Genomic DNA, 22,156 nt, shown 5'->3' on the forward strand with positions numbered 1-22,156 from the left:
CTGGGAGCTTCTAACGGGGCTCTGTGCTGCTCTGGGAGCTTCTGATGGAGCTCAAAGCTCCTCCAGCTCCAACCCCTGCCACGGGCAGGGACACCTTCCACTGGAGCAGCTTGCTCCAAGCCCCTGTGTCCAACCTGGCCTTGAACACTGCCAGGGATGGGGCAGCCACAGCTTCTCTGGGCACCCTGTGCCAGCGCCTCAGCACCCTCACAGGGAGGAGCTTCTGCCGGAGAGCTCAGCTCAGTGTCCCCTCGGGCAGGTTAAAGCCATTCCCCTTGGCCTGTCCCTGCAGGCCCTTGTAAACATCTCATTTAGGAGTCCCCCACGGGACCATTTGTGGGTGAAAGCCGCGCGCTCAGAGGCAGCTGGTTCACGCTGTACCTCACTTTCTAACACACTGGCACTGTAACAACCAATACCAACCAGAACACAAGAGCCTGCAGCTCATGTGCCTGGGGAACAGCAGAAACCTCCACCTAGTCTGAAGTTTGATTTGCAGAGTCACAACCTTGCATTGCTTGAACAACGGAAGAGGCTTTAATTTACACATAGTAAAAATACAAACAGAGCAGTCAGTGCTTGCACATTTAACCATGGTTACTGCACGCTGGTCCAGCTGTTGGCTACTTGAGGTGTATCAGCACTTTGTTATAAAGAATGGCTGAAGGCTCAGGGCTGCTGATGTCGCAGCCACGCACCTACTGCATCACTAACACAATCCCAGCCTCAGCTGCTATAACTACAACATGTGGGAGGCCAGTTTTAAACCTAGGGAAGGACAATGCAAAGCTTTAGCTAACACAGCCAGAGCAGGCACATCATTTTCAGTCAGTTGTCTGGTACTGGGTCACGTACATGCAGTATCAGCTGCTCCCAGCAAGAATTACTCCTGCCCTGTTCAGTGTCAAGGATGGAATGTGCACTCTTTCCAGGAAGTCTGAATCTCCCCCTTAGGTTTAATGATGCAGAAAAGCATCAAAGAGCTTCCTGCAAATATACACACTGGGAAATAAATGGGGACAGTTGCAGCATTCTCTCACCCACCTTTGCTTCCTGCTTTTAATTACCCTATTTCTGCTGTGCTGAGCTCTGGGAGTGACATGGAGTGAATCCTCTTCCCAAAGCCCTTTGGCTCTTTATGGTCTGCAATGCTCAGGAAGTAGAGCATGCACTGGCCACATGAATGACAACCCTGTGTGACAGGTGAGAGCTTCAAGAGCTAAAAGCTATGAACTGTCCTGTCAGGCAGGGCATGGAGAGACAGGTTTCAATGTCAGCCAGAAGTCCTAAAGCCAGTGCCCACGTAATGAACAATGAATCTCAGTTCAGGGGGAAAAAAGGCAGAGGGCATCCACCTCAACTCACAGCCCTATAGAGCAGCACCTATTCTGGCAATGGAAAGCACTGGATCTGTGAGCCTTGTAAGGAACTGTCCCAACACACCCATCACCCACACAGTCCTTCTGCTCGAGGATGCACGCTGCTTCTAGCCTTGTTCCCCAGCTGCAGTGAGGAGATGCTACCCCAAAGCGAGCTGTATCAGCTTTCCCAACTGGCACGATTCAGACAACATGGAATGAATGACACCCAAATGAGCACACAAAGGTTAAACCACAAGATACAGCAGCTTTCAGGAAGGGCTGCTTGGCCAGACCGTCAGCGCTGAGGAACACTCACAGAGTGCTCAGAACAGTGAGGGCCGAGGCCTGGTCTCACTGAACAACCCCCTCCCTGCACCCAGAACTCTCCCAAGTGCCTCTACTGCTCTGAGACATGAAATGGGCTACTAGACCTGTGTGAGTGGCAGGAACTTCTGGTAATAGCTCTTTGTAACATCAATCATGAGCTCCTGGGTACATTCCGGGAGTTCCCCAGAGAAGAGCCCTGCAAGAAGAACAAGAGTGTGAGCATCAGTGTTCTTGCAGGAGAAAGCAGAAAGTAAGTTTGTATTCGACATTCAATCAGCCACTTGGATTGAGTTGTAGGTAAGTACAAATGGAACAGCAAAGGGCTCATCTCTGAAGTGGAGCTACTCAGTATGGTTGTTCACACTGTACCCCCAGGGCAGACAGGCTGCCCAGCTGGGTCCTTACAGCTCCCACTGGTCCCCACAAAGCACCACCAGAAAACAAATGATGGAGTGTGCAATTTGTACAGCGAGGTCTCCAGCACAGACAGGCCGATGGGCAGGAACTGAACTAAACTAACAGCACTTTAACATAACTCCCTCCCTACTAACATAGGAATAAGGAGCCAGTGGTCTTCTTACAGTCTGAACCACTGAACCTCCTGCAAAATCAGAAACCATGGGAGGAGGAGAATAAGTTACGATTGTTATTTTTCAGTTCAAGTGCCCCATATCTTCATTTCCAGGCACTAAAGGCTAATGGGCAAATCCATCACAGCAATCTCCATTTAAAACAAGAACATCCACATTATCCACACTTCTGTGCAAGTAAAGCTGGAGGGAGCGTACCTGGGCAGCCCGAGAACACTGTGAACGGTGGGACGACTGTTTCAGGAGGTAGGACTGTGTTGTCTAAGATTTTGCAGCAGTCTTTCAAAACGCACCTGCGGCCCTAGAACAGAGATTAGGGCAAGTTTATGCTTAAAACACTCTTTGCTTTGCTTATGACTGAGGAGGTACCTAAACTTCCACAAGTTTAGCTGCTAAAAGCATTCTATATAAAGGAAAGCAGAAGTGTGGAGGGAAGAGGAGGTTGTGGAAGGAAGCTGTGCTTACAAAGCCTCAGTATTCCAGAGCTTAAGGAGAAGACTGGGAAATGGCACTCACAATGACACAGTTCTTGCCTATGTGGACATAGGAGCCGATCTGGGCTGCATTGACCACACAGTCCTCTTCTATGAAGACATGATCACCAATGTGGAGAGGGAAAAAAGCCACCCTGCAAGAGGAAAGGTATTTGTAGAACAGACAGACTGATCTGTGACACTGTGAGACCCCAAATCACACTGTGGAGTCTCCTGTCTCCCGCTGGATTGCCAGAGGCAGAGGTGCTGCTGAAGACAGAATGACCTTTCTCATCTCTTCCCAAAGGATGTCCTGAATGAGCAACAGGCACAGGCTGTGCATACACAAACGTTATTCACTTTGCTATTTGAACATGTCCCATATATTTCCATATTATGGGCTGAAGGAATGCAAACCCTCAAGGCAGAGCTGGAACACTGTAGAAAACGCAGGTTTAGAGGGATGTATTTGTGTGGACTGCTGCAACAGGCACACTGCCCTCCAAACACAGACCTCAGCCGAGCCAGTGCAGCCTTTTCAGCCCATGGATCTTAAGCTCAGTCTCCCCAAAGAAAAGGGACCTCTTACCCTTTGCTGAACTTCTTGAAGGGCGGCCTGATGACGCTGCGGCTTTTCACCACGCAGTGTCTCCCAACCCGGACGTTCGCCAGGTCACCGCGGATGATGCAGTCGTTCATAACTATTGTCTGCAAAAGAGAAGACACAAATGAGCTCCAGTTCCTACGCATGATACCAGTTACTGCACAGGCTCACGCAGAGGTCCGGCCGCTCCAGAGAGTTTCCATTACCTTACAGACAACTCTTTCAGGCAAAAGAAAAGTGACACCAAAGCAAAGAAAGGAGGCTGAAGGTCTCAGTTCAATACAGACCAACCCCAGCAGCCATTTTATGTTCCCCAAACTCTAAACTGACTCCAGAAATTTATCTGCAACCTGCATACTGTGTGTCTGGGCAAACCACCTCATCTCTGGATGTCACTCCTTTAAGCTCTAAGGGTTAATCACAGAATGGTTTGGGTTGGAAAAGACCTTAACATCGTCCAGTTCAACCCCCCTGCATGGACAGGGACATCTCACACTAGAACCCATCACCCAAAGCTCTGCCCAGCCTGGTCAGTGCCGAGCAGAGCCCGGTACCGCGGGGTGCTCAGCTCAGCTCAGCGCAGCAGCACCGACAGGGAGCCCGCGGCCTGCCCGGCCGAGCTGCAGGCGGATGAACCCCGGTGCGGTGGGGACGCGGCAGCCCGCTCCCGGTGCCTACCTTGCCGTTGAGGACGATGTTCTGGCTGCCGCACAGCACGGACTGACGGCTCACCTTGTTGCCGGACGCCTGCGGGGAGAAGGGTCGGGTGAGTGCGGCCGCCTCCGGACCCCGGTACCGCTGCCAGGCCCCGGCGAGCCCGGCTCAGCCCTCGGTTCCCCGCTGCTCCCGTTCCCGTCCCGCGCCCGCCCCGCCCGCACCGTCTCGATGTACTCGGACTTGTTGTAGAGCATCTCGCTCAGCTCCATGGCGGCTCCGCTTCCGCACGGCCGCTCCCGGCTTCCTGCGCATCACGTCCGCCCGCCCCCGGCGCTTCCGGCGCGGTTGCCATGGGCACGCAGGGCCCGGCGCGGCGGCCATGGAGGAGCCGGCGGGCGGCGGGGCCCTCAGCGGCTCGCAGAGGGAGCAGGTACCGGAACGGGGCCGGGGCGGCGGTGTGAGCCCGGTGCGGGCCCGGTGCCAGCCCGGTGCGTTGTGTGTTGCAGCTGCGGGAGAAGCTGGCGCTGCTGCGGAGGGAGTACAGCGAGACCGTGAGCCGGCTGCGGGTGAGCGGGATGGGACTGGCCGGGCCGGGCCGGGCCGGGCGCGGGCACGGTGGCAGGAGCCCGGTCGCAGCCCCGCCGGTGTTGTGTGTGTGTGTGTGTGTGCAGCGGGCGCGGCGAGCAGAGCGAGCCAGGAGCCACGGCCGGGACGCGGAAGGAGGCCGGCGGGCGCCGAGCCCCGCAGGTAGGAGCCGGCGGGCGGCGGGAGCTGCGGCGAGGCCCAGTGCCCCCTCCGGGGCCGGGGCCAGGGACAACCCGGGACAGCCCGGACCGGCCACTGCAGCCTGCCCTGCGGGGCGGGCCCCAGCTCCGCTGCCCCCAGACCCACATGATGGTCCCTGCCATCTTCTCCCTCTGCACCAGATCCCAGTCCTTTGCTCCCAAAAACGTCTTCTAGCTTTACCGTGTGATGTCCTGCTGGGATGGGGCTTTGCTGGGAGTACTTTACGTGTATGACATTCTTTCCCACAGGTTCTAGAGATACAGAACCTCCTAGTGCTGACAAACATGAAACCTCACAGTTACAGACTAAACCCTGCTCCGGGCTTGGCACACAGGAGCAAACATCTGGTGCATTCAGACATGTTCCCGAGAGGGGCCTGCAGGGCAGCTCACAGGCAGAAGGCATGCAGGCTAGTCAGGAAATGCTGTGTGCTGGAATTGCCAGGCCTAGCCCTGAGGAGAACAAACACCAAAGCTCCAGAAGCCTGCTGAGGCTGAGGAGACGGGTGAAGGCTCGGGTGTCGGGGGGATCAGTGCGTGATGTGCCTCTCAGCAGCACTGGTGAAACGGTGACAAATCGAATTGTCAGCACACGGGAGCTGCAGTCTCCAGTCTTCAGGCAAAGCAGTGCCTCAGCCACTGAGGAAACGGCTCCGAGAACAGCAGGACCAGCACTTGCACAGAGAGAAGAGAATGGTTTCACTCCTCCCAGTGCAGTGTCAGGAGTCACACAAGACTCTGTCCCTCCAGGAGCACCTGAGCTCTTCCCATGTGTACTGCAGGACAGCAGCAGTGTCTGGCAGCCCAGGTCCCCGGGTGCTGTGCCCTCATCTGACAACCCTGAGCCTGCATGGCCGTGTTCAGAGAACAGAGACTCTGCTTTAGTTGACATCAGTGCTGATGGAGGAAAGGAATCCCCCAGTGTAATCAGCCAAACGGTTGGTGAGAGTATGTGTGAAGATCAGGGGGAATTACGTAGGCTCTTGGATTTAATGTCAGAAAATGAGGCATTGTCTCCTGATGGAAATAAGACTGTAACTAACGAGAGCAAAAGCCACGAGGGGAATCAGAGTGATGCTGGTAGCTTAGATCCCTTTCCAGCAGATCTTGCTCTGGACGGTGTTGAAGAACTGCTGGAGAACCAACAGCTTGAAACTCAGTCAAGACTTTCTCCTCTGGAAAACGTGGCAGCCCCTGGAAGCACCCTGAGCTCGTGCACGGTGGTTGAAGGGCTTCTCTTCCCAGTTGAATACTATGTCAGAACAACTCGGCGCATGTCCAGCTGCCAGAGGAAGGTGGACCTCGACGCTGTCATCCTCAGCCAGCTGGGCAGGAACAAGAAGGGTCAGCGAAGTAAGTGCAAGCTCAGAGATGTAAATTCGGATCAGCCCTCCCAAGAAAGAGCTGAAAATGATTTGGTGTCAGGGATAGTGCCATTCCCTTGCCTTGGGGCAGAAAATGATCCAGCGAATACAGGTAGTCCTCAGAGATCTCTTCCTGCCTCCAGTGGTAGCAGCACTTCCCTTGGATCCGTTTCCCAGAGCAGTATCACTAGCACAGGGCGAGATCGGAGACAATCACAGAGGAAGCAGAAGGGAAGAAGAAAGTCTGCCAGCAACCCCCCTGTGCGTCTGGTGTCACCAGAGCTCATCGAGAGCCTGGATCTCGTAGTGGCGAGGGAAGGCAGCAGTCTGCTGTCAGATGAGTGTCAGAGCCAAAAGGGAAACTGTGATGGGGGTCTGGAAAAGCCACCTTCAGAGGAGAGAAGGTTCTCTGCTGCTGCAGCTCTTGGGGCTACAGAGACAGGAGGGGCTGGTGCTGTACAGGCGAGGAGTGTGGATCCTGCTCCAGTGGGGAGCCCAGTGCTTGACAAGTGCCTTAAGACTCTGTTAGAACAGCCTCAAAGTCTACTTCAGGACAGTGATTCTCTGCACCTGGGGAATGGAGCTTCTCCCATCCACACAGGAGACCTGGAAGCCAGCTTCCCTGTGTGCCAGGCTGATGGAGAGCCAGCAGAGCCTGTGGGGAAGGAGCAGGTACCCGAAGCCTGCAGGGCTGAGCTGCTCCCGGTGATTAACTTCCCCCTGCGCCGCTCTCTGCGTTGTGCTGCGAGGCAGAGAGCAGGAGGGCACATGGCAAAAGGTCCTGAGGGTCTTGCTCCTCTTGGCCTCCCTGCTGTGGACCTCGATACTTGTGGCTCTCTCTTCTCCTTCCGCAGCCTCCAGTGGCTGGCCCCCAGGCTGGGTATCAGGGACTTCCACTTACCTGATGAGGAGTTTGGACTACTAAAACATGAGAAGCTAAAATCTTCCCCTGTGAATGACTTGGAAGTTTTCGTTCCGAGTGTGTTTGGAGACGGAGTGGCTGCAGAGGACACAAAGGATGCACAAATGACTCCAGAAGAAAGATGTCTCAGAAGTGATTTGATTTCACCTTTCAAAACTGGGCTGCCCAAGTCACCTCACGCAGAAAGCCCAGCTTCCAAGAAGGAGCTTTCCACCCACGAATTGCTCCTTACTCCTGTGGGGACTGTCTTGGCTGCTGCTCCCACTCAGCCGGGGTCCCAGATTTCCTCATGTGTGTTCCCTGTTGTGGGTGCAACCCCGGCTGCGTTACCCTCAGTGCACAGTGAGGTGTCCCCCGACACACCTCCCGTCCCTCCCAGCCTGCATCCCTCCTACGGAGCATCTGCACGGGGTGTGCAGGATGGGGGATGCAAAGACTCTGCCATTCCACTGCACTCGGACCATTATGGTGCAGGATCTGCTGAGCAAGAGGAAGAACAAGGTACAGCGTTTCCTGTAGAAGCGGAAAGAGGTCCCAGTAATAAATGTGAGGAGGCTGAGGCCTCGGAGAAGCACCAGCACTCAGAGGGCAAACAGCAGGGATCCGGCAGAGCTTCTCCTGAGCAGGTAACAAGCTGGGCCTTTGCCCATGGTGCTAATCCAGTGGGTTTGTGGGCAAATCCCCTTTCCAGGAACCTGACCTGGCTTCAGGGGAAAGACCTGTTTGCTGCTAGCCCTGCATGCTGTCTTTCAGCTGACTTACTGCATGTTTGGGTCTCATCTGTTGCCTAAGGTCTTTTGGCCTCAAGAGCAAATTCTTTAACGTCCTGCTTGATTTGAACAAAGTTTCTGGTACCCACAAAGTGGTGTCCACCTCAAGGAACATTTTCAGCTAGTGTTTGGTAAAGGAGATGAAATGGCTTGTATGTGGGATGGGTACTGAGAGAATGACTTGTCTCTGGAGGCTGAGATGCAAAGTGATGGTAGATAATTTTCAGGTGAAGCCTGGAAATAACTTGTCTTGGATTTCTGAGTTTTCAAAGACATGCAAGTACAAAAAGACGTGCTTCTCCCTTGGCTCTCCAGCAGCAGAGTGAATTCACACTTCTGCCTCACTCTTGCAGGTGCTGAATCTAATTTCACAGTTGAATTATCTTCATTCTTTACTTGTCTGTGCAGGACAAAGCTGTAGCAGAACAGTTGATTCCAGTACTGCCGGATGGCCTGAGAGAAGAGAGCTTGCAGCTTCTATCCAAGCTGAAGGTGGGATAACATCAGATAATTGTTACTGAGTCAGTGGCAGCTCTGTGATAGTGAGCTTAACAAAACTGAAATAAAACCTGCAGAATGGGTAGGTGCACAAAGTAGATTGCTGTCTAATTTGATCAGCTGTGTCTCATGGTAAAGCCTGCTGAGGGGTTAGATTGCTCTCCAGCTCCTTCTGACTGATGATTTCAGTGTTTGTGTCTGAATAATGAATTCTAAACACATGCAAGTGCCTTAAGGAACAGCTGCTGCATTTTGTTTTGGCCCAAGGTAAGATGGTCTCAGCCTTTGTACCCCTGTTGCCTGCCCTGTGGCTCCAATAGCCTCCTGTTGCCTTTTGGGCACTAACTAACCCTGTAAGTCCTGTCCGAGCTCAGGCCTCTGCTGGGTCCCTGTCTTTTCAAATGACAAGTGACTTTTGTGAAGTGAGGCGATGTATTTGCTCTGAGGATGAAACCCACCAAGCGCATTCTCCTGGGTGCCTCACTGGCACTTTGTTCAAAATTAAACATCGTAAGCGTAAAGTTTCAGCCTCAAACTCTCCCCACACTGCACGTGAAGCATTGTCCTCAGGCTGTCCCTCCAGGTGAGATAACCACGTCTGGCAGAAGAAAACCAGCCCTGTTTTCTTTTGGGCAGGATTGTCTGAGTTCCTGCGCCGTGGATGTGAGCACCATGTGGTGGGAAGCAGCTGGCTGCAGAGAGCTCTGTGTGGTGACAGCCTGTGAGAGCTCTGTCTCCCTCTGGAAACCCCTGGGGCCTGACCACTGGGAAAAGGTCTACACTTGGCAGCTCGGAGAGGTACCAACACAGTCCTTATTTCTAGAGTTCAGGGCAACTTTCTTGTTCCACATGTTAGTTCCCAGGAAACAAGGAGCTTGTACTGTTGGGTTCAGGGGAAGTTCATTAGGTGGCATAAATTTGTTCATTCCACTTAGCAGCAGAGGAGAATGATTTGCAGTGCTGATGGAGGAGGCCAGTAGCTTGTATGGTCCCGTGTTATCTGCTGGAGTTTGGCTCTTGTACTGAATGGTGGCTGCACTTCAGCCACTGGCTCATGCGCTTTCCCCTTACACTCCCTGGAGATGCTTTTTGTCACTTACATCAACAGAGGTTGTTTAATCAGGCAAACAGTCCAGAGTTCAGCTATTAATCTAAGTGTGCTTCCTCAGAAGGGAAAATCAGCTCTGCTCTGTGTCATTTTAATGAATCACTCTAGAAAATGGCATTGAAGTCAAAGGGACATTGTGGGTGACACTGAATCCTTGCTTTGCTGTCCTAGATTCCTGTAATACAGATCGTTCCTCTGCCAGACTCCTGCAATCTCATGTGTGTAGCACTGGGAGACCTGGAGATTGGAGAAATAAGGTTTTGTATTTATTTCTTACCGCCCTTTGCACCCTGAATAGCCACAGCTTAACTCTCCTCTGGTGTGGCAGCAGAAATGATCCCTTACTAATGTGTCACTTTCTCAGTTGCTTCAACACTTGGAAAATGGAAGAGGTTTCTATAAACCAGCTATAAAGAGCTGCTTATCCATCCCTAGAGGTGTTTAAACGTGCTCATTTTTATATGCTGTGGCATGTTTGAGTTCTGCTTCTCCTTCTCATGAGGTGTGACTTTCTCTTAATTTAGGCTCCTGCTTTATTCATCTGAGACTGACTCATTCAAGCAATCACTAGTGAGAACTGGAACCATAAAAGCTGTTCTCGGGCTGAAGGACAGGAGGCTGGTCAGCAACAGTAGGGCTCTGCAAGAGCAGCACGTGGAAATAGTGTCTTTTTCAGAGACAGGAAGGTGAGTGCTGGGTTTGGGGTGCTCTGTGGGGCTGGTGGAGGAGGAGTGAGGATACGTCTCGGGTGTAGAAGATTGTTGGGTTCCTCTTCTTTCTGGAGATGTGCTGAGCACAGAACACATGCTATTTTGACTGCCCCTTCTCACTTGTTAATCTGCTGTTCAGGAGCAGGGATGGACAGACTCTGATGCCTCCTGAAGAGACTGTTTCAGCTTTTGCTGAAGTGGAAGGAATGAGGGACGCCCTGGTTGGCACCACTGCAGTGAACAGCATTGTCATTTGGTCAGTGATTCCTTTGCTGTTAACTGGTTTAGCTCACTGCTGTGTGTGATGACAGTTGGCTGCAGGATAGTGTAGGGGTGTTGGTTGGTTGCTGCTTTGCCTGTGAAATAGCAGTTGTCAGCAGGCCTGTGGTCTGGCACTTGAACTTGTGTGCAGTGCAGTAGGTGGTGAATGAACTGTGCAGCTGTAACTCCACTTGCTTTTGCACCGTATTCATTACGTTTCTTCCTGTGGTCTCATGTCTTAGTTTGGTTTATGTGGAACCAAAGCTCTGTCCATCTTATATAGTGGTGTTTTCCTAACTGTGATTAGGAAATAATATGTAGAGGATGGAAATGCACTCAGAATTTGTCTGTTCCCCGGCTGCAGGAATCTGAAAACAGGCCAGCTCCTGAAGAAGATGCACATTGGTTATTCCTACCCAGCTTCCATCTGCCATCGAGCCTATTCCGACTCTGTACGTACATGAAATATGGCAATGCTGCACTGACCAACTGAGGGATTGGAGTTTCTAAAGTGGATTGAAATACCAGCCCTATTTAGATATTCTGAAGGTATTTGCAAGGCAGATGGGTTAACCAGGAGAAGTAAGCCCCATTGGCTGCCTTGAATTCCTGGCTTTCTTCTGTGTACTGGTAAAATGAGAGTGTTGCATCAAAAGACATTCCAACGTAGCAGCACCTTGCAGGGGGAAAGCAGAAGAGCTGTTGTTCAGCCCTGGTGCTTGGCACATCTCTTCCATTCCACACTTGGGTAACTGCTGTTCTCAGAAAATCAGTGTGATTATTATCTATATGCACCCCGAGGGCATTAACTGTTTAACCCCAAGCTTCATACTGATGATTCTTTCCCACTTTCTTCCCCCTGTGCTGTGCTTCTTGATGGATTTTTGTGGTTGATCAAGGATTTGTTTTCAGTGGGCATTTAACCTTTTGAACAAGAATTGTCCAATAATGGTGGTTTGAGCCATACTCTTTGGAGACTTCCTCGGAATACCTGTCCCAGGGTGTTCCATGCTGGCCTGTGGCTGTTCTGAGAGCTGCAGGTTTCAGCTGTGCTGCTTTGCATGGAATTCTTGTTAAATTGTAAGCTTTTAGGGATTAAAATGAGGCCCAGAAATTACATCCTACAGCAAGCTTAGCTTTTTCAGACAGGAAGATCAGCGCATAAATCCTCCAGGTCACTGAGCTGTCATTCTCCTGCATTGCATCAGCCCTTATCAGTCAGCAGCTGCTTTGGGTTTTATCTGACTTGATAAGGAAAGTAAAGCATTCCTGTTTTATTCAGTACAAATAATGCATCAATGTCCACGGGGCTTTGATTATAGAGAGAATGCAGCAATTAATTGTTGGAAAATTCTCCGAGTTTTTTTCCCCTCCTGCTGTTGTTTTTAATGATGTATTTTCCCTCTGTGCATCAGGGCCTCCTGTTTGTGGTTTTGAGCCATCCACACGCCAAAGAGAGCGAGTCCTGTGGAAACCCAGCGTTCCGTGTGGTGGTGTTCAACCCCAGCACAGCCAGGAGCAGGGGGGTGATGGCCTCCTCCCTCCCGCCCGGGCACACGGGAAGGCAGGTACCAGGGCTCTGCTCCCGGAGCCCTTTGTGGTGGTTTGGGGGGATCTCTCCATGGGCTGGGCAGTGCTGCTGGCAGGGATCCATTTGCCATCTTGCCGGTGATAAGGGGCTGCATCCGTTGTGCCCTTGGATGTGCTCCAGGGGCTGGAGCAGGGTGAGGGTGTTGGCTGTTTCCTGCCTGCTTCCTGCGCCAGCCTCTGTGCTGACCCTGGGCTCACAGCGAGGGGCTGTGCTCCTGGGGCTCTGCAATGAGGCTTCTGTGTGCTTGTGCTTTCATCTTCCCTGCACCAGTCACTTTGGGAATGCTGGAACTGGGCTCACAGGGGAACCCCCTGAGAAAATGCCTTCAAAGGAGATGTTCCAAACCTTTGAGCTGTCACAGAGCTGTGCTGTTACAGAGGCTTTGCCACCTTCATTTATGCTAAGCAGCTGTGTGCATCCGGGTGACCTTTTCCTCCTCTTCCCTTCCTTTTGGAAAGAGGCTGTTTAAACCATTATGAGATGCTGTGGTGATGTGCTCAGACACCAGCGGGTCCAAACCTTGAGTGGTTTTTGAGCGTGTTCTGGGGCTGGGGGAGGGTTGCATTGACATCCTTTGTTCTCAGATGTGACCCATCCCGCAGCCTGGCTTTCCTGTGTCCCTGTTCATTTGTAGCTGGGACGCTGGCTGGTTTCAGAAGTGATGTGCTGGTGCTTTTGCAGACGCGTGACCCTTGTGTCTGTGTCCCCAGGTACCTGGAGGGTGACGTGAGGGGTGCCTTGGCCGCAGCCGTGCTGACGTCGGGTGCCGTGGCTGTGTGGGACCTGCTCCTGGGCCGGTGCACGGCCCTGCTGCCCCCGGGACCGGCGGGGAGCTGGGCACTGACCCGCTGGGCCATCACTGATGCCTGCACCGGTGCCTGCCTGCTGGCCGGGCAGCAGGACGGCACCGTCTGCCTCTACCGGTACCGGCAGCCTCAGCCTGGGGCGGCCTGACGCAGCACTGCGGGGAGCCTCCGGTTCAGCTCCACCGGTACCGGGGGTCGCGTGTGGCTGCGCGTGCGCCCGGGTGTGTGCGGTGCCATTAAACCACTTGGCTTTAGACCGGACTCGTGTCTGCTGCTGCGCCGCGCCGCGCCGCGCCGAGCCGTACCGGCTGGTCCTCCGGGCCGCCAGGGGGCGCGGCCGCCGCCGCGGGGAGCACCCGTGTGGGCCCGCCCCTCCCCGCCGCGGCGCGGCTCTCCGTGTGCCGGGAGCGGCGCGGTGCACGCTGGGAACAGGTCACCATGGCGGCCCGTGTCCTCTCGGCCTGCGCCCGCCGCCTGCTGCCCCGGGCGGGCCCCGCCGCGCTCCGCTCGCTCTCCCGCTGCCTCCCGCGGGCCCCAACGGCCCCGCCCGCGCTGCTGCCGCTGCCGCAGGTAAGGCCCGGGCCGGGCGGGGCGGGGGGCGGCCGGCGCTGCCCCCGCTGCCCGGTGCCGGTGTCTTGCAGGTGCCGCGGGCGCTGCCGCCCTGCCGCCGGTACTCCGAGCTGCCCCCCCTCACCCTGGACGACATCAAGGAGCGCGTCCTCTACGTCCTCAAGCTGTACGACAAGATCGACCCCGAGAAGGCGAGTGGGGGCCCGGGGGCGGAGCGCGGGCACGGCCGCAGGCAGCTGACCCAGGGTTGTTCTCCCCGTAGCTCACAGTAGAGTCCCACTTCATGAAGGACCTGGGCTTGGACAGCTTGGACCAAGTGGAGATCATCATGGCCATGGAGGATGAGTTCGGTAAGTGCGAGCTGGGCACACGGTGCTTACGGCTGATCCCTTGGTGCAGCTGCAGCACACGGGCACTGCCGCTCCTCTGTGGGCAGCAGCGGTGGCTTTTCCATGCTGTAACTCAGAGGAAATGGAGTGGTTCTGGGTCAGAACGGGAGCTGGTCACTGCTGGCACCAGCAGCCTCAGGGGAGGTGTCTCCCCATCTGTCCATCTGCTGCTGAGCTCGGTCCTTGGCAGCTCCGGCTGCTCTTCTCCCCACAGCCCCTGGGCACCTTCCCCGCATTGCTGGGGATGGGGAGGGGACAGCACAGGGGCTGATCCCAGAGCTGGTCTTGGCTCCCCCTGGGAAATCACAGCTGACCCCAGGTTTTCCTCACCAGGTTGGATTTTTACCCTCAGTACTTGATGTTACTGGGGAAAAAAGGTGATTTTGCCTTATCAATGTATATTCCAAGTTGCTTTTCACTTCATTTTGGACTTCTTTGTGCTTTCATGTAAAGCTCAGACATTCTGCCTAATTTGTCACACCGGGTCACAGACATCCTGGGGTTTGGTTGTTCTCTAAGCCTGGGCAGACGTTGTTTTGCTTCCAGAGCAGTTGCTGTTGCTCTGTGTTGAATTCCCTTGTGTACCATTGGATGCTGTAGCAGTGAAGGCTGGGAAGAGAAGGTGCTTTTCATGGGATGTGGTTCTGAGTGGTTCTGAGCCCTCATGCTCCCTCTCCCCAGCTGTGGCCCTGCATGAGCCAGTGGCTGTTGGGGCACTCGGCAGCAGACTCTGACCAAGGAGCTTCATGCCTGGATGTGCCCGGTGTTACCGGGAGCATCCCCTCTGGTGAAGGTGGTGGTGGCTCCAGCAAGGTGTGAGGGGCACTCGCTGCCTCCTCAGCCTCTCCCTGCCCCAGCAATGGTGCTGAGCAGGGCAAAGCTCAGCGGGAATCCCAGCCCTGTGCTGGCTCTGGCCCTGCTGTGTGTCCCTGGCCGCGCTGTCCCGGCTTCCTTTAACCTTGCTCCCGCTTCCGCTGATCCCAGTTAAGTATGTGCACTTTCATTCCAGGATTTGAAATCCCCGATGGAGACGCCGAGAAGTTAATGTGTCCACAGGAGATTGTAGATTACATTGCAGATAAGAAGGATGTTTATGAATAAAACCAGTTCTCGAGAGCTGAGTAAGTGGAATCGTGCTCCTGTGTCTCGGGTAGCAGCAGTGGGCACAGGGCAGTGTGTGACGCCTGTGAGGGGAGGCTGGGTGAGGGGACAGTGCTGTGGGGCCATGGGGCAGGCAGGGGTTGGGAGGGAGCTGGCAGGGGAAAGCAGAGGTGGTTTCCCTGTGGTGTCTGCTGCTGGAGAGAGGATGTGGAGAGTTGTGGGGCACCTGAAGCACTCGATTATCCACAGCTCTTTCTGTCAATGGGGTTTGACTCTGGTTGTGGAAGTCCCTGGTTTTAATGGGGCAGGGTTGGAGGGCACCTCCAGACATGCTGTGACAGCTCCCGGCATTTCCTGCTGGGAAGGAAACGGGCAGGAAGGGGTGAGTGGAGCCCCTGCCCTGAGGTGCTGCCGGGGAAGTGAGGGGAAATGAGCTGCTGGCCCGGGGCCAGCGTGGCAGCAGATGGGGCCACCTTCCTGCTGGTCCTGCGGCTCCCTCCGGGTCAGCTCCGCTCTGCAAGGATCTGTGCCCCTTCCCTTGGAGCCAAGGCAAGATCCTGGCCATTCAAACGCCCTGTGGGCTCACAGCTTGCTTTTGGTGTCCAGCTTGAGTGGTCTCTGCCTGACCAGTGGGTCTTCCTTGATGGAATACTAAATACGTGATTTTTCTTCCTTCCCCAGGAGCTGTCTCATGGCCAGAACCGGGCTGGGGGCAGCACAGGAACGTGTACGCACAGGCCATGCTGCTGCTGCTTTCATCCGAACCTTGTACTTGGACGTTGTATTTAAATCTGTCTCAATCTGTTATCCTTTAAAAACGAGGAAAAAAAGGAATAAATACACAAGACCAGGGGTGTGCTGCTGGCGTTGCCATCCCACCCTGCCACTGTGTTCACTGGGTAGTGGTGGGTGAGGGACATCCATGTGTGTGTGTTAGGGGGTGAAGGCACCATCAGCTGAGCACTGGGGGAGCACTTGAAGCTCAGACAGGCTCTGATTCTGTCTCCCAAGGAGCTTGTGCTGTTCGTGTGTGTGTGAAAGGGGCTGGTGCCGTGGTGCAGAGCTCTGGGCCTCCCTGCTAACGTTGTCAGCTCTTCCCACTAACTCACCTTCTGCCTGCGCAGTGCATTTCATCCCGGTAAAAACAAGTGGTGTTTGGTGGGAGATAAAGGGGAGAGGGGTTTCCTGCTGCTCAACAACACAATCCCTCCCGTGTCCCTGTGAGCCCGGCACGGGCTGCTCGCTTTAAACCTCTCCCGAGGCAGGAACAAGTTATTTCTGGACCGTGCACAATTCTCTCTCTGTGCCAAGAAGCACTGATGTGTCAGAGGCGCTGCAGCCAAGTGAGCGCTGCTGGGGCCGAGTCCCTTGGCCATGGAGGGGGTGCAGGGCGGGACATGGCCCCGTGTCCACTGCACGTGGGGCCTGAGCGTGCCCCGGGTGTTCCCTGCTTCCTCACCCGGCCGAGGGACCTCAGGCACAGGGTTTCGCTTTCACTGTGTGCGAGGCCGGTGCTGGTGGAGGCTGCTCCGTTGCTCCTTCACCCAAATGCATCCTGACGCCTCTCCTGAGCAGGCTGCAGCCGGAGTCCGGGGGAGTTTTGGACACCGCATCCATGGTGGTTTTCCCCAGTCCTGCTTGGAGATGGGAGTGATGGTGGCTGCGGAGCCATCCCTTTGTGCCCAGGTGAGCCAGTGCTGGTTCTGTTGGTGGTGGTGCCCTGGGTGATTCATGGAATCCCAGCCTGGTTTGGGTTGAAGGCACCTTAAAGCTCCTCCAACCCCTGCCACGGGCAGGGACCCCTTCCACTGGAGCAGCTTGCTCCAAGCCCCCGTGTCCAACCTGGCCTTGAGCACTGCCAGGGATGGGGCAGCCACAGCTTCTCTGGGCACCCTGTGCCAGCGCCTCAGCACCCTCTCAGGGAAGGGCTGTGAAGCCCTCGGCGCCCGCAGGAGCCTTTGCCCCGGGGCAGCTCCCGCGGTAACAGCTCCCCCGGGGCCGGTCCCGGCGGGACCCGCGCACGGAGCCGGGCGGGGGCGGTGGGGCGGGCCCGGGCCGGGGGCTGCGGCTGCCGGCGCCTCCGCCCCTCCGCAGCGGGGACGGGCGGGGGCTTCCTGCGGCCGCTTCGGCAGCGCCATGGAGCGGCTCCGGCTCCCGCCGCTCTTGGCCGCCGCAGGTGAGCGCCGGGTTCCTCGGGGTGGGGGGGGATGCCCGGCTCGGGGTGGGGGCGGCCGCGGTTGGGGGGTGCGAGGTGGGGCCGGTACCGGCAGCGGCTCGGGGGGGGTCTGAGCTCCGCGGCTGCACCGGGGCGGCACCGGGGGGGGCTGATCCGGGGGTGCCGGCGGGCAGCGGGTGACAGCCGGGGTGCGGGAGCAGCGGGAGCCCCGGCGAGGCGGTGCCGGAGGCTCAGGGTGACCCCAGCCCCACCGCTCCCGTCGGTGCCGGGACCCAGCGCCCTGCCCGGGCAGCGCCTGCCCTGGCCCCGGCCCCGGCCCTCGCCGGCACGTGGGGGCTCGGCTCTGGTGTGGGTCAGGGCAGAGCGGGCGCTCCAGGCGCAGGGCAGCGGGGCCGGTGCGGCAGGACCCGGTTTGGGTCCTTGAGATGAGGGCGGGGGCTTCCAGCTGGGCTTGGGTTGTTCTGGAGCATTCCCTTCACCTGTGCCCGTGGGTACGGAGGGAGGCTCGGACCCCCCTGCCCACACCTGCAGCTCCTGGGTCCCGGTGCTGATGCCCGACGTCCGGCACCGCTGCTCACCACTCCTTCCCCTCTGTCCTCAGTGATCGTGGGATGCTGTGCACGGCTCTGCCCCTGTCTGACCACCGAGATGGGCCCCACACCCGTCACTGCCGTCTCCTGCACCCACCCGGGCACCGCGACGGGGGCGGGCTGCCCCACAGGTACCGTGAACCCTTGGTCTGTAGCGCCATGAGCTGCCCATGTGTGTTGATGCCGAGCTGGCTGCTGTGGGGCGCTGCCCATGGCTCAGCCCTGCCCAGTGTCCCCCCACTTTCGCCTCTGCCCATAGATCCGGAGCGAGGAGCTGAGGTGGGGCAGGCACCGACACCGGAGGCCGTGGGGCTGCTGCGGACAGGGGCTGAGCTGCTGCCGTTCTCTGGGACCCCCACCGGGGCCGCCGAGACCCCCGGCCCCCGGCGGAGCCCCGCAGGCCCCTGGGCAGGCAGGGACGGAGCAGCCGCCCCCCGGCTCCCCGCGGGCAGCGAGAGCCCAGGGGGGAGCAGTGCAGGGGCCCCGGGAGCTGAGGAACCCAACTCGGCTCCTGGCACCGGGCACCCCCCCGGGACTCACCCTGTAGGAAACGCCGTGTCTGAAGGTGCCACGGCCGCACCGGGGGCACGCTCGCGTTCACCATCCCCTACAATGGTGCCCAGCTCTGCCGAGGGGCAGGGGGGGTCCCCCGGCGCCCTGCCGGGATGGAGCCCCACGGGCACAGCTCTCGTGCAGAGCCAGGGGGGCTCACGCAGGCCCTCACCCCCTGAGCTGGCGATGGGGGAGGACGCGGGTGCCACCGTCCCGCTGGGTGACCCCGGGCCGAGCATCGCGGTGGCCACCGACAGCCCAGAGCCGGGGACCGGCGGGACATCGCCCTTCTCGGGGGGGGCGCAGAGGCTGCTGACCCCCACCGGGACCCCGGGAGGGGCACCGGGGCTGCCCGGGGGCCGGGGCTCTGCCTCCCACCCGCCGCCAGTGATGGATGTCTCATGGCAGGGGCCCGGCGCTGCCCCGCGCCCCTCTCTGCCGCCGCTGGGCGCTGATGACCCCGTGTCCAGCGCAGCCGCGGGGACGGGCCCGGCCTCGCTGCCCGCTGCAGGCACCGGCCCGGGTCTGCCCGGCCCCGCCAGCCGCGGCACCCCAGGGGTGACATCGCCCGGCCCGGGGGCACCCCTGGACCCGACTGCAGCGCTCTCAGGGGCACCCGACACGGAGGGTCCCGCTGGGCACGGCCGCGTCCCCCTGCACCAGACCCGGCCCCCGGGGCTGCCCCTCACTCCCATGGCCCCGGGCAGAGCGGTGCAGAGCCGGGGGCTGTTCCCCAGTCCGGGTCACCCCCGAGCACCTCCAGCCCCATCGGCTGCCCCCGCCGGCAGCTCTGCTGTGCCCACAACCCCGCTGCCCTCTCCAGGGACCCGCTGGGGTGTCCTGGGGCTCAGCCCCACAGCGGGCACCCCCCCAGCCCCAGGGCTCTGGCTGCCCCACGCCAGCTTTGGTGGGGATGCTACAGAGACACCTCAGGTCCTGGGGGGGGACACGGTGGAGGGGAGTGATGCCGGGCCCTGGGCAGTGACTGCCCCACTGAGCTGGGAGCCGGGCAGCCTGGACCCCCCCTCAGCCTCTGGGACCACGCAGACGCTGGCTCCATCCCAGCCTGAGACTTCCCTGGGATCAACCACTGCTATCAGCATCACCACCACCACTGTCACCGTCACCATCACAACCACCACCACTGCCAGCCCAGCACTGCTCAGGGATGTGGGGACCATGGCACCAGAGCCCAGTGCTGCTGTGCTGCAGAGGGATGCGGTGGGGGTGACTCATCTGCCCACCGTGACGCCAGGGCCCCTGCAGCAGCCCAGCGACTCCCCGGGAACCCTGGGCCACAGTGGGGGCCCCGGGTCCCCCACGGCTGCAGGGGACCCAGACCTGGTCCAGCCATCGAGTGACCCCAGAGGACATCCGGATGCTGACACCCCCCGAGCGCCACCGGCTGTGACGGGCAGAGCCCCCCAGGTGTTCATTGTGGAGGATCAACGGCCGCTGCTGAGAGGTGGGTGTGGGGCTGGACCCCCCACAGGGGCACAGGAAGAGGAGTGGGTCTGTGTCACCCTGTCCCCATCTCTCCCCCCGCAGTCTCCGTCCTGCGCGTCCCCTGTGAGCTGGTGCTGGACATGGGGTTCAGCCCCACGCTGCAGGACCCCGCGTCCCGTGAGCACCAGGCGCTGCTGCACAGCTTCAACCGGACGGTGAGAGCAGAACGGGGCCGTGGGGCTGTGCCGGGGCCGCCCCACACGGTGCTCAATGCTCCTGCCCCACGCTCAATGCTCCTGCCCCACGCTCAATGCTCCTGCCCCACGCTCAATGCTCCTGCCCCACGCTCAATGCTCCTGCCCCACGCTCAATGCTCCCGCACAGGTCACACCACTCTTCGCACCCCTGCCCGGCTTCCTGCGGCTGGAGGTGACGCGGGTCAGGTGCGTGGTGGTGCAGCCCCTGCCATGGGGGCACATGGCGCACGGTGCCGTGGCGCTGGTGGGATGCGCTGGTGATGACCCCGTGTGTCGCGCTGGGCTCCCCGCAGGGAGGGCACCGTGGTGCTGGAGTACGAGGCGCTGTTCACGGCGGAGCGCGTGCGGGTGCCGGGGCTGGGCGCGATGCTCAGCACCGCGCTGGGCTCCGGCAGCGCTCGGCCGGGGCTGGCGATGGGCACCGCATCCATCCTGCGCCACACGGCTCTGGGTGAGTGCAGGGGCTGCGGGGTGGGCTCGGGCCTGGCCTGGCTCTGTGTTGCCATGGTCGGACCCTGGCGTGGTCAAACCCTGCTCCTGCAGAGCTGGATCCCTGCGCTGCACTGTTCATGTGCCAGCCTGGCTTCGCCTGCGTGCCCGGTGCGGATGGGAACGCCACGTGCACGTCCCTCTGCCACCGCGACTACTGCAAGAACCATGGCATCTGCGCTCACCCGCGGGACCGTGGCCCCCTCTGCCAGTGAGTGCCCCCCGAGACCATGCTGGGGGTGCTGGTGCTGCCCCCCAGCCCTGATCCCCTCTTGGTGCAGGTGCCCCGTGGGCAGTGACTTCTGGTTCATGGGGCTGCGCTGTGATCACCGGGTGACGCAGCAGAGCCTGCTGGGCATGGCCGCGGGCGTCCTGCTCAGCATCCTCCTCCTGGGCGCCGTCATCGCCGCCGTCGCCGTGCGCAGGTTCAAAGTGCTGCTGATGGAGGCCAGGGCTGACCAGACCCGCAGCAGGTGGGATGAGAGGGATGGGGTCTGGGGTGGCCCTGGAGGGAGCTGCTGCTGTGGAGCTGCTGCTCCAATCCCTCCCTGGGGTGCTGGGGGCAATGGGCAGCAGCTCCAGCCTCATGCGGGGTCAGGGAGAGCCGCAGCTCAGCGGGATGCAGGGATGCAGGGTGGGCTCCGGCTGAGCTCTGCCCAGACAAACTCCCCTGTGGCTGATAGCAGTGGGTGGGAGGTGCAGGGTCAGCAGCGGCTGGTCCCTGTGCCCTGTGGAGCCCCGCGCTGGGTGTGGGTGTCTGTGTGTGGCTGTGCCAGCGGTGCGGGTGCCAAGGATGCTCCCCACAGCCCCATGAAGCGTGGAGGCAGGAATGGGGAGCCAGGGCCGCAGGGCTGGGTGGGTGGTGGCTGCAGTGCTGCAGGCTGTGCCCTGCACACGCACCGTGATGGAGATGCACAAGCGGTGCTGCTGAGCCCCAGGCACAGGGTCCCAGGGCCCCCATCCCTCACCAGCCATGGGGGGAGCAGGGCTCAGCCCCTGTCCTGGCCCCGCTGCCCTCCCCGGTTCGTAATGCACCGCAGGGATTGCTCTGAGGAACCACCCGACAGCTGTGGGGCTGTGGCCAGATGTTGAGCACTGTCATGGGCCCCATCCCCACCCTGGGCACGGGGCCGGGTCCTGCCCTGGGCTGCAGCATCTGGGTGGAAACTTGTGCTCTGCGCTCCCAGTGTGGTCACTGGGGTCCTGTGTGCCCATGGGCACATGTGTGTGTGCGTGTGCATGTGTGTGTGCATGTGTGTATATGTGTGTGCATGTGTGTATATGTGTGCATGTGTGCATGTGTGTGTGTGCATGCACGTGTATATGTGCGTACATGTGTGCCTGTACATATGTGTGAATGCGTGTATGTGTGCATGTATGTGTGCATGTGTGCATGTATGTGTGCATGTCTATAGATGGCTGCATGCAAAGAGGTCAGTGGCTCAGTGTCCGGCTGGAGACCAGTAACGAGTGGTGTCCCTCAGGGATTGGGGTTGGGACCGCTCTTGTTCCACATCTTCATCGCTGACATGGACAGTGGGATTGAGCGCGCCCTCAGCAAGTTTGCCAGTGACACCAAGATGTGTGGTTCGGTTGATACCCTGGAGGGAAGGAATGCCATCCAGAGGGACCTCGACACGCTTGTGAGGTGGGCTGATGCCAACCTCATGGAGTTTAACCATGCCAAGTGCAAGGTCCTACACCTGGGTGGGAGCAATCCCAGGCACAGCCACAGGTTGGGCAGAGAAGAGATTCAGAG

At 58.5% G+C, this 22,156-nt stretch overlaps 4 protein-coding genes across 5 annotated transcripts in view; 3 read left to right on the forward strand and 1 right to left on the reverse strand.

Annotated features, from left to right (window-relative positions):
* Positions 1-514: 514 nt before the first annotated feature.
* On the reverse strand, positions 515-4,408 carry DCTN5 (dynactin subunit 5). The gene is made up of 6 exons (XM_062614746.1): positions 4,234-4,408; positions 4,034-4,102; positions 3,341-3,459; positions 2,795-2,906; positions 2,477-2,579; positions 515-1,884 (listed from the first exon to the last, which is right to left on the reverse strand). Exons 1-6 carry the CDS (start codon positions 4,279-4,281, stop codon positions 1,787-1,789), a joined length of 549 nt encoding a protein of 182 aa, XP_062470730.1. The 5' UTR covers positions 4,282-4,408; the 3' UTR covers positions 515-1,786.
* Positions 4,347-13,081, forward strand: PALB2 (partner and localizer of BRCA2). 2 transcript variants are annotated; one of them, XM_062614745.1, is made up of 12 exons: positions 4,347-4,442; positions 4,519-4,578; positions 4,684-4,759; positions 5,047-7,709; positions 8,262-8,345; positions 8,988-9,149; positions 9,631-9,716; positions 9,984-10,145; positions 10,309-10,425; positions 10,795-10,882; positions 11,846-11,994; positions 12,732-13,081. In XM_062614745.1, the coding sequence occupies exons 1-12, from the start codon at positions 4,392-4,394 to the stop codon at positions 12,973-12,975; spliced, it is 3,942 nt and encodes a 1,313-aa protein (XP_062470729.1). In that variant the 5' UTR covers positions 4,347-4,391; the 3' UTR covers positions 12,976-13,081. The 2 variants fall into 2 exon arrangements, with proteins under 2 accessions (XP_062470729.1, XP_062470728.1); XM_062614744.1 differs by having other exon boundaries at positions 11,846-11,998; positions 12,732-12,893.
* A 147-nt stretch (positions 13,082-13,228) lies between these two features.
* NDUFAB1 (NADH:ubiquinone oxidoreductase subunit AB1) lies at positions 13,229-15,737 on the forward strand. Its single transcript, XM_062614747.1, has 5 exons — positions 13,229-13,397; positions 13,469-13,588; positions 13,660-13,747; positions 14,796-14,907; positions 15,569-15,737. Exons 1-4 carry the CDS (start codon positions 13,266-13,268, stop codon positions 14,885-14,887), a joined length of 432 nt encoding a protein of 143 aa, XP_062470731.1. The 5' UTR covers positions 13,229-13,265; the 3' UTR covers positions 14,888-14,907; positions 15,569-15,737.
* A 1,175-nt stretch (positions 15,738-16,912) lies between these two features.
* LOC134161726 (collagen alpha-1(I) chain-like) overlaps positions 16,913-22,156 on the forward strand; it is a 9,204-nt gene continuing 3,960 nt past the window's right edge. The window contains exons 1-8 of the mRNA XM_062614851.1: positions 16,913-17,063; positions 17,665-17,784; positions 17,913-19,670; positions 19,754-19,866; positions 20,036-20,094; positions 20,202-20,359; positions 20,452-20,608; positions 20,679-20,870. Coding sequence (XP_062470835.1) covers positions 17,024-17,063; positions 17,665-17,784; positions 17,913-19,670; positions 19,754-19,866; positions 20,036-20,094; positions 20,202-20,359; positions 20,452-20,608; positions 20,679-20,870 — 2,597 coding nt within the window. The 5' untranslated portion in view covers positions 16,913-17,023. The remainder of the gene's footprint in view (positions 17,064-17,664; positions 17,785-17,912; positions 19,671-19,753; positions 19,867-20,035; positions 20,095-20,201; positions 20,360-20,451; positions 20,609-20,678; positions 20,871-22,156) is intronic.

This window comes from Pezoporus occidentalis, unplaced genomic scaffold (assembly GCF_034315485.1).
Source record: "Pezoporus occidentalis ecotype Australia unplaced genomic scaffold, CSIRO_AGI_Poc_V1 ctg178, whole genome shotgun sequence".
Lineage (NCBI taxonomy): Eukaryota > Metazoa > Chordata > Aves > Psittaciformes > Psittacidae > Pezoporus > Pezoporus occidentalis.

Excerpts from the sequence above, each read along its gene's own strand:
- DCTN5 (XM_062614746.1), bottom strand. The coding sequence starts at position 4,281 with ATGGAGCTGAGCGAGATGCTCTACAACAAGTCCGAGTACATCGAGACG. Across the intron at positions 2,907-3,340 it reads TTCAAGAAGTTCAGCAAAGG|GGTGGCTTTTTTCCCTCTCC; the intron begins GTAAGAGGTCCC and ends TTCCTCTTGCAG. Across the intron at positions 2,580-2,794 it reads TAGGCAAGAACTGTGTCATT|GGCCGCAGGTGCGTTTTGAA; the intron begins GTGAGTGCCATT and ends TCTCTGTTCTAG.
- PALB2 (XM_062614745.1), top strand. The coding sequence starts at position 4,392 with ATGGAGGAGCCGGCGGGCGGCGGGGCCCTCAGCGGCTCGCAGAGGGAG. Across the intron at positions 4,443-4,518 it reads GCGGCTCGCAGAGGGAGCAG|CTGCGGGAGAAGCTGGCGCT; the intron begins GTACCGGAACGG and ends TGTGTGTTGCAG. Across the intron at positions 4,760-5,046 it reads GCGGGCGCCGAGCCCCGCAG|GTTCTAGAGATACAGAACCT; the intron begins GTAGGAGCCGGC and ends TCTTTCCCACAG.
- NDUFAB1 (XM_062614747.1), top strand. The coding sequence starts at position 13,266 with ATGGCGGCCCGTGTCCTCTCGGCCTGCGCCCGCCGCCTGCTGCCCCGG. Across the intron at positions 13,398-13,468 it reads CGCTGCTGCCGCTGCCGCAG|GTGCCGCGGGCGCTGCCGCC; the intron begins GTAAGGCCCGGG and ends GGTGTCTTGCAG. Across the intron at positions 13,748-14,795 it reads GGCCATGGAGGATGAGTTCG|GATTTGAAATCCCCGATGGA; the intron begins GTAAGTGCGAGC and ends CTTTCATTCCAG.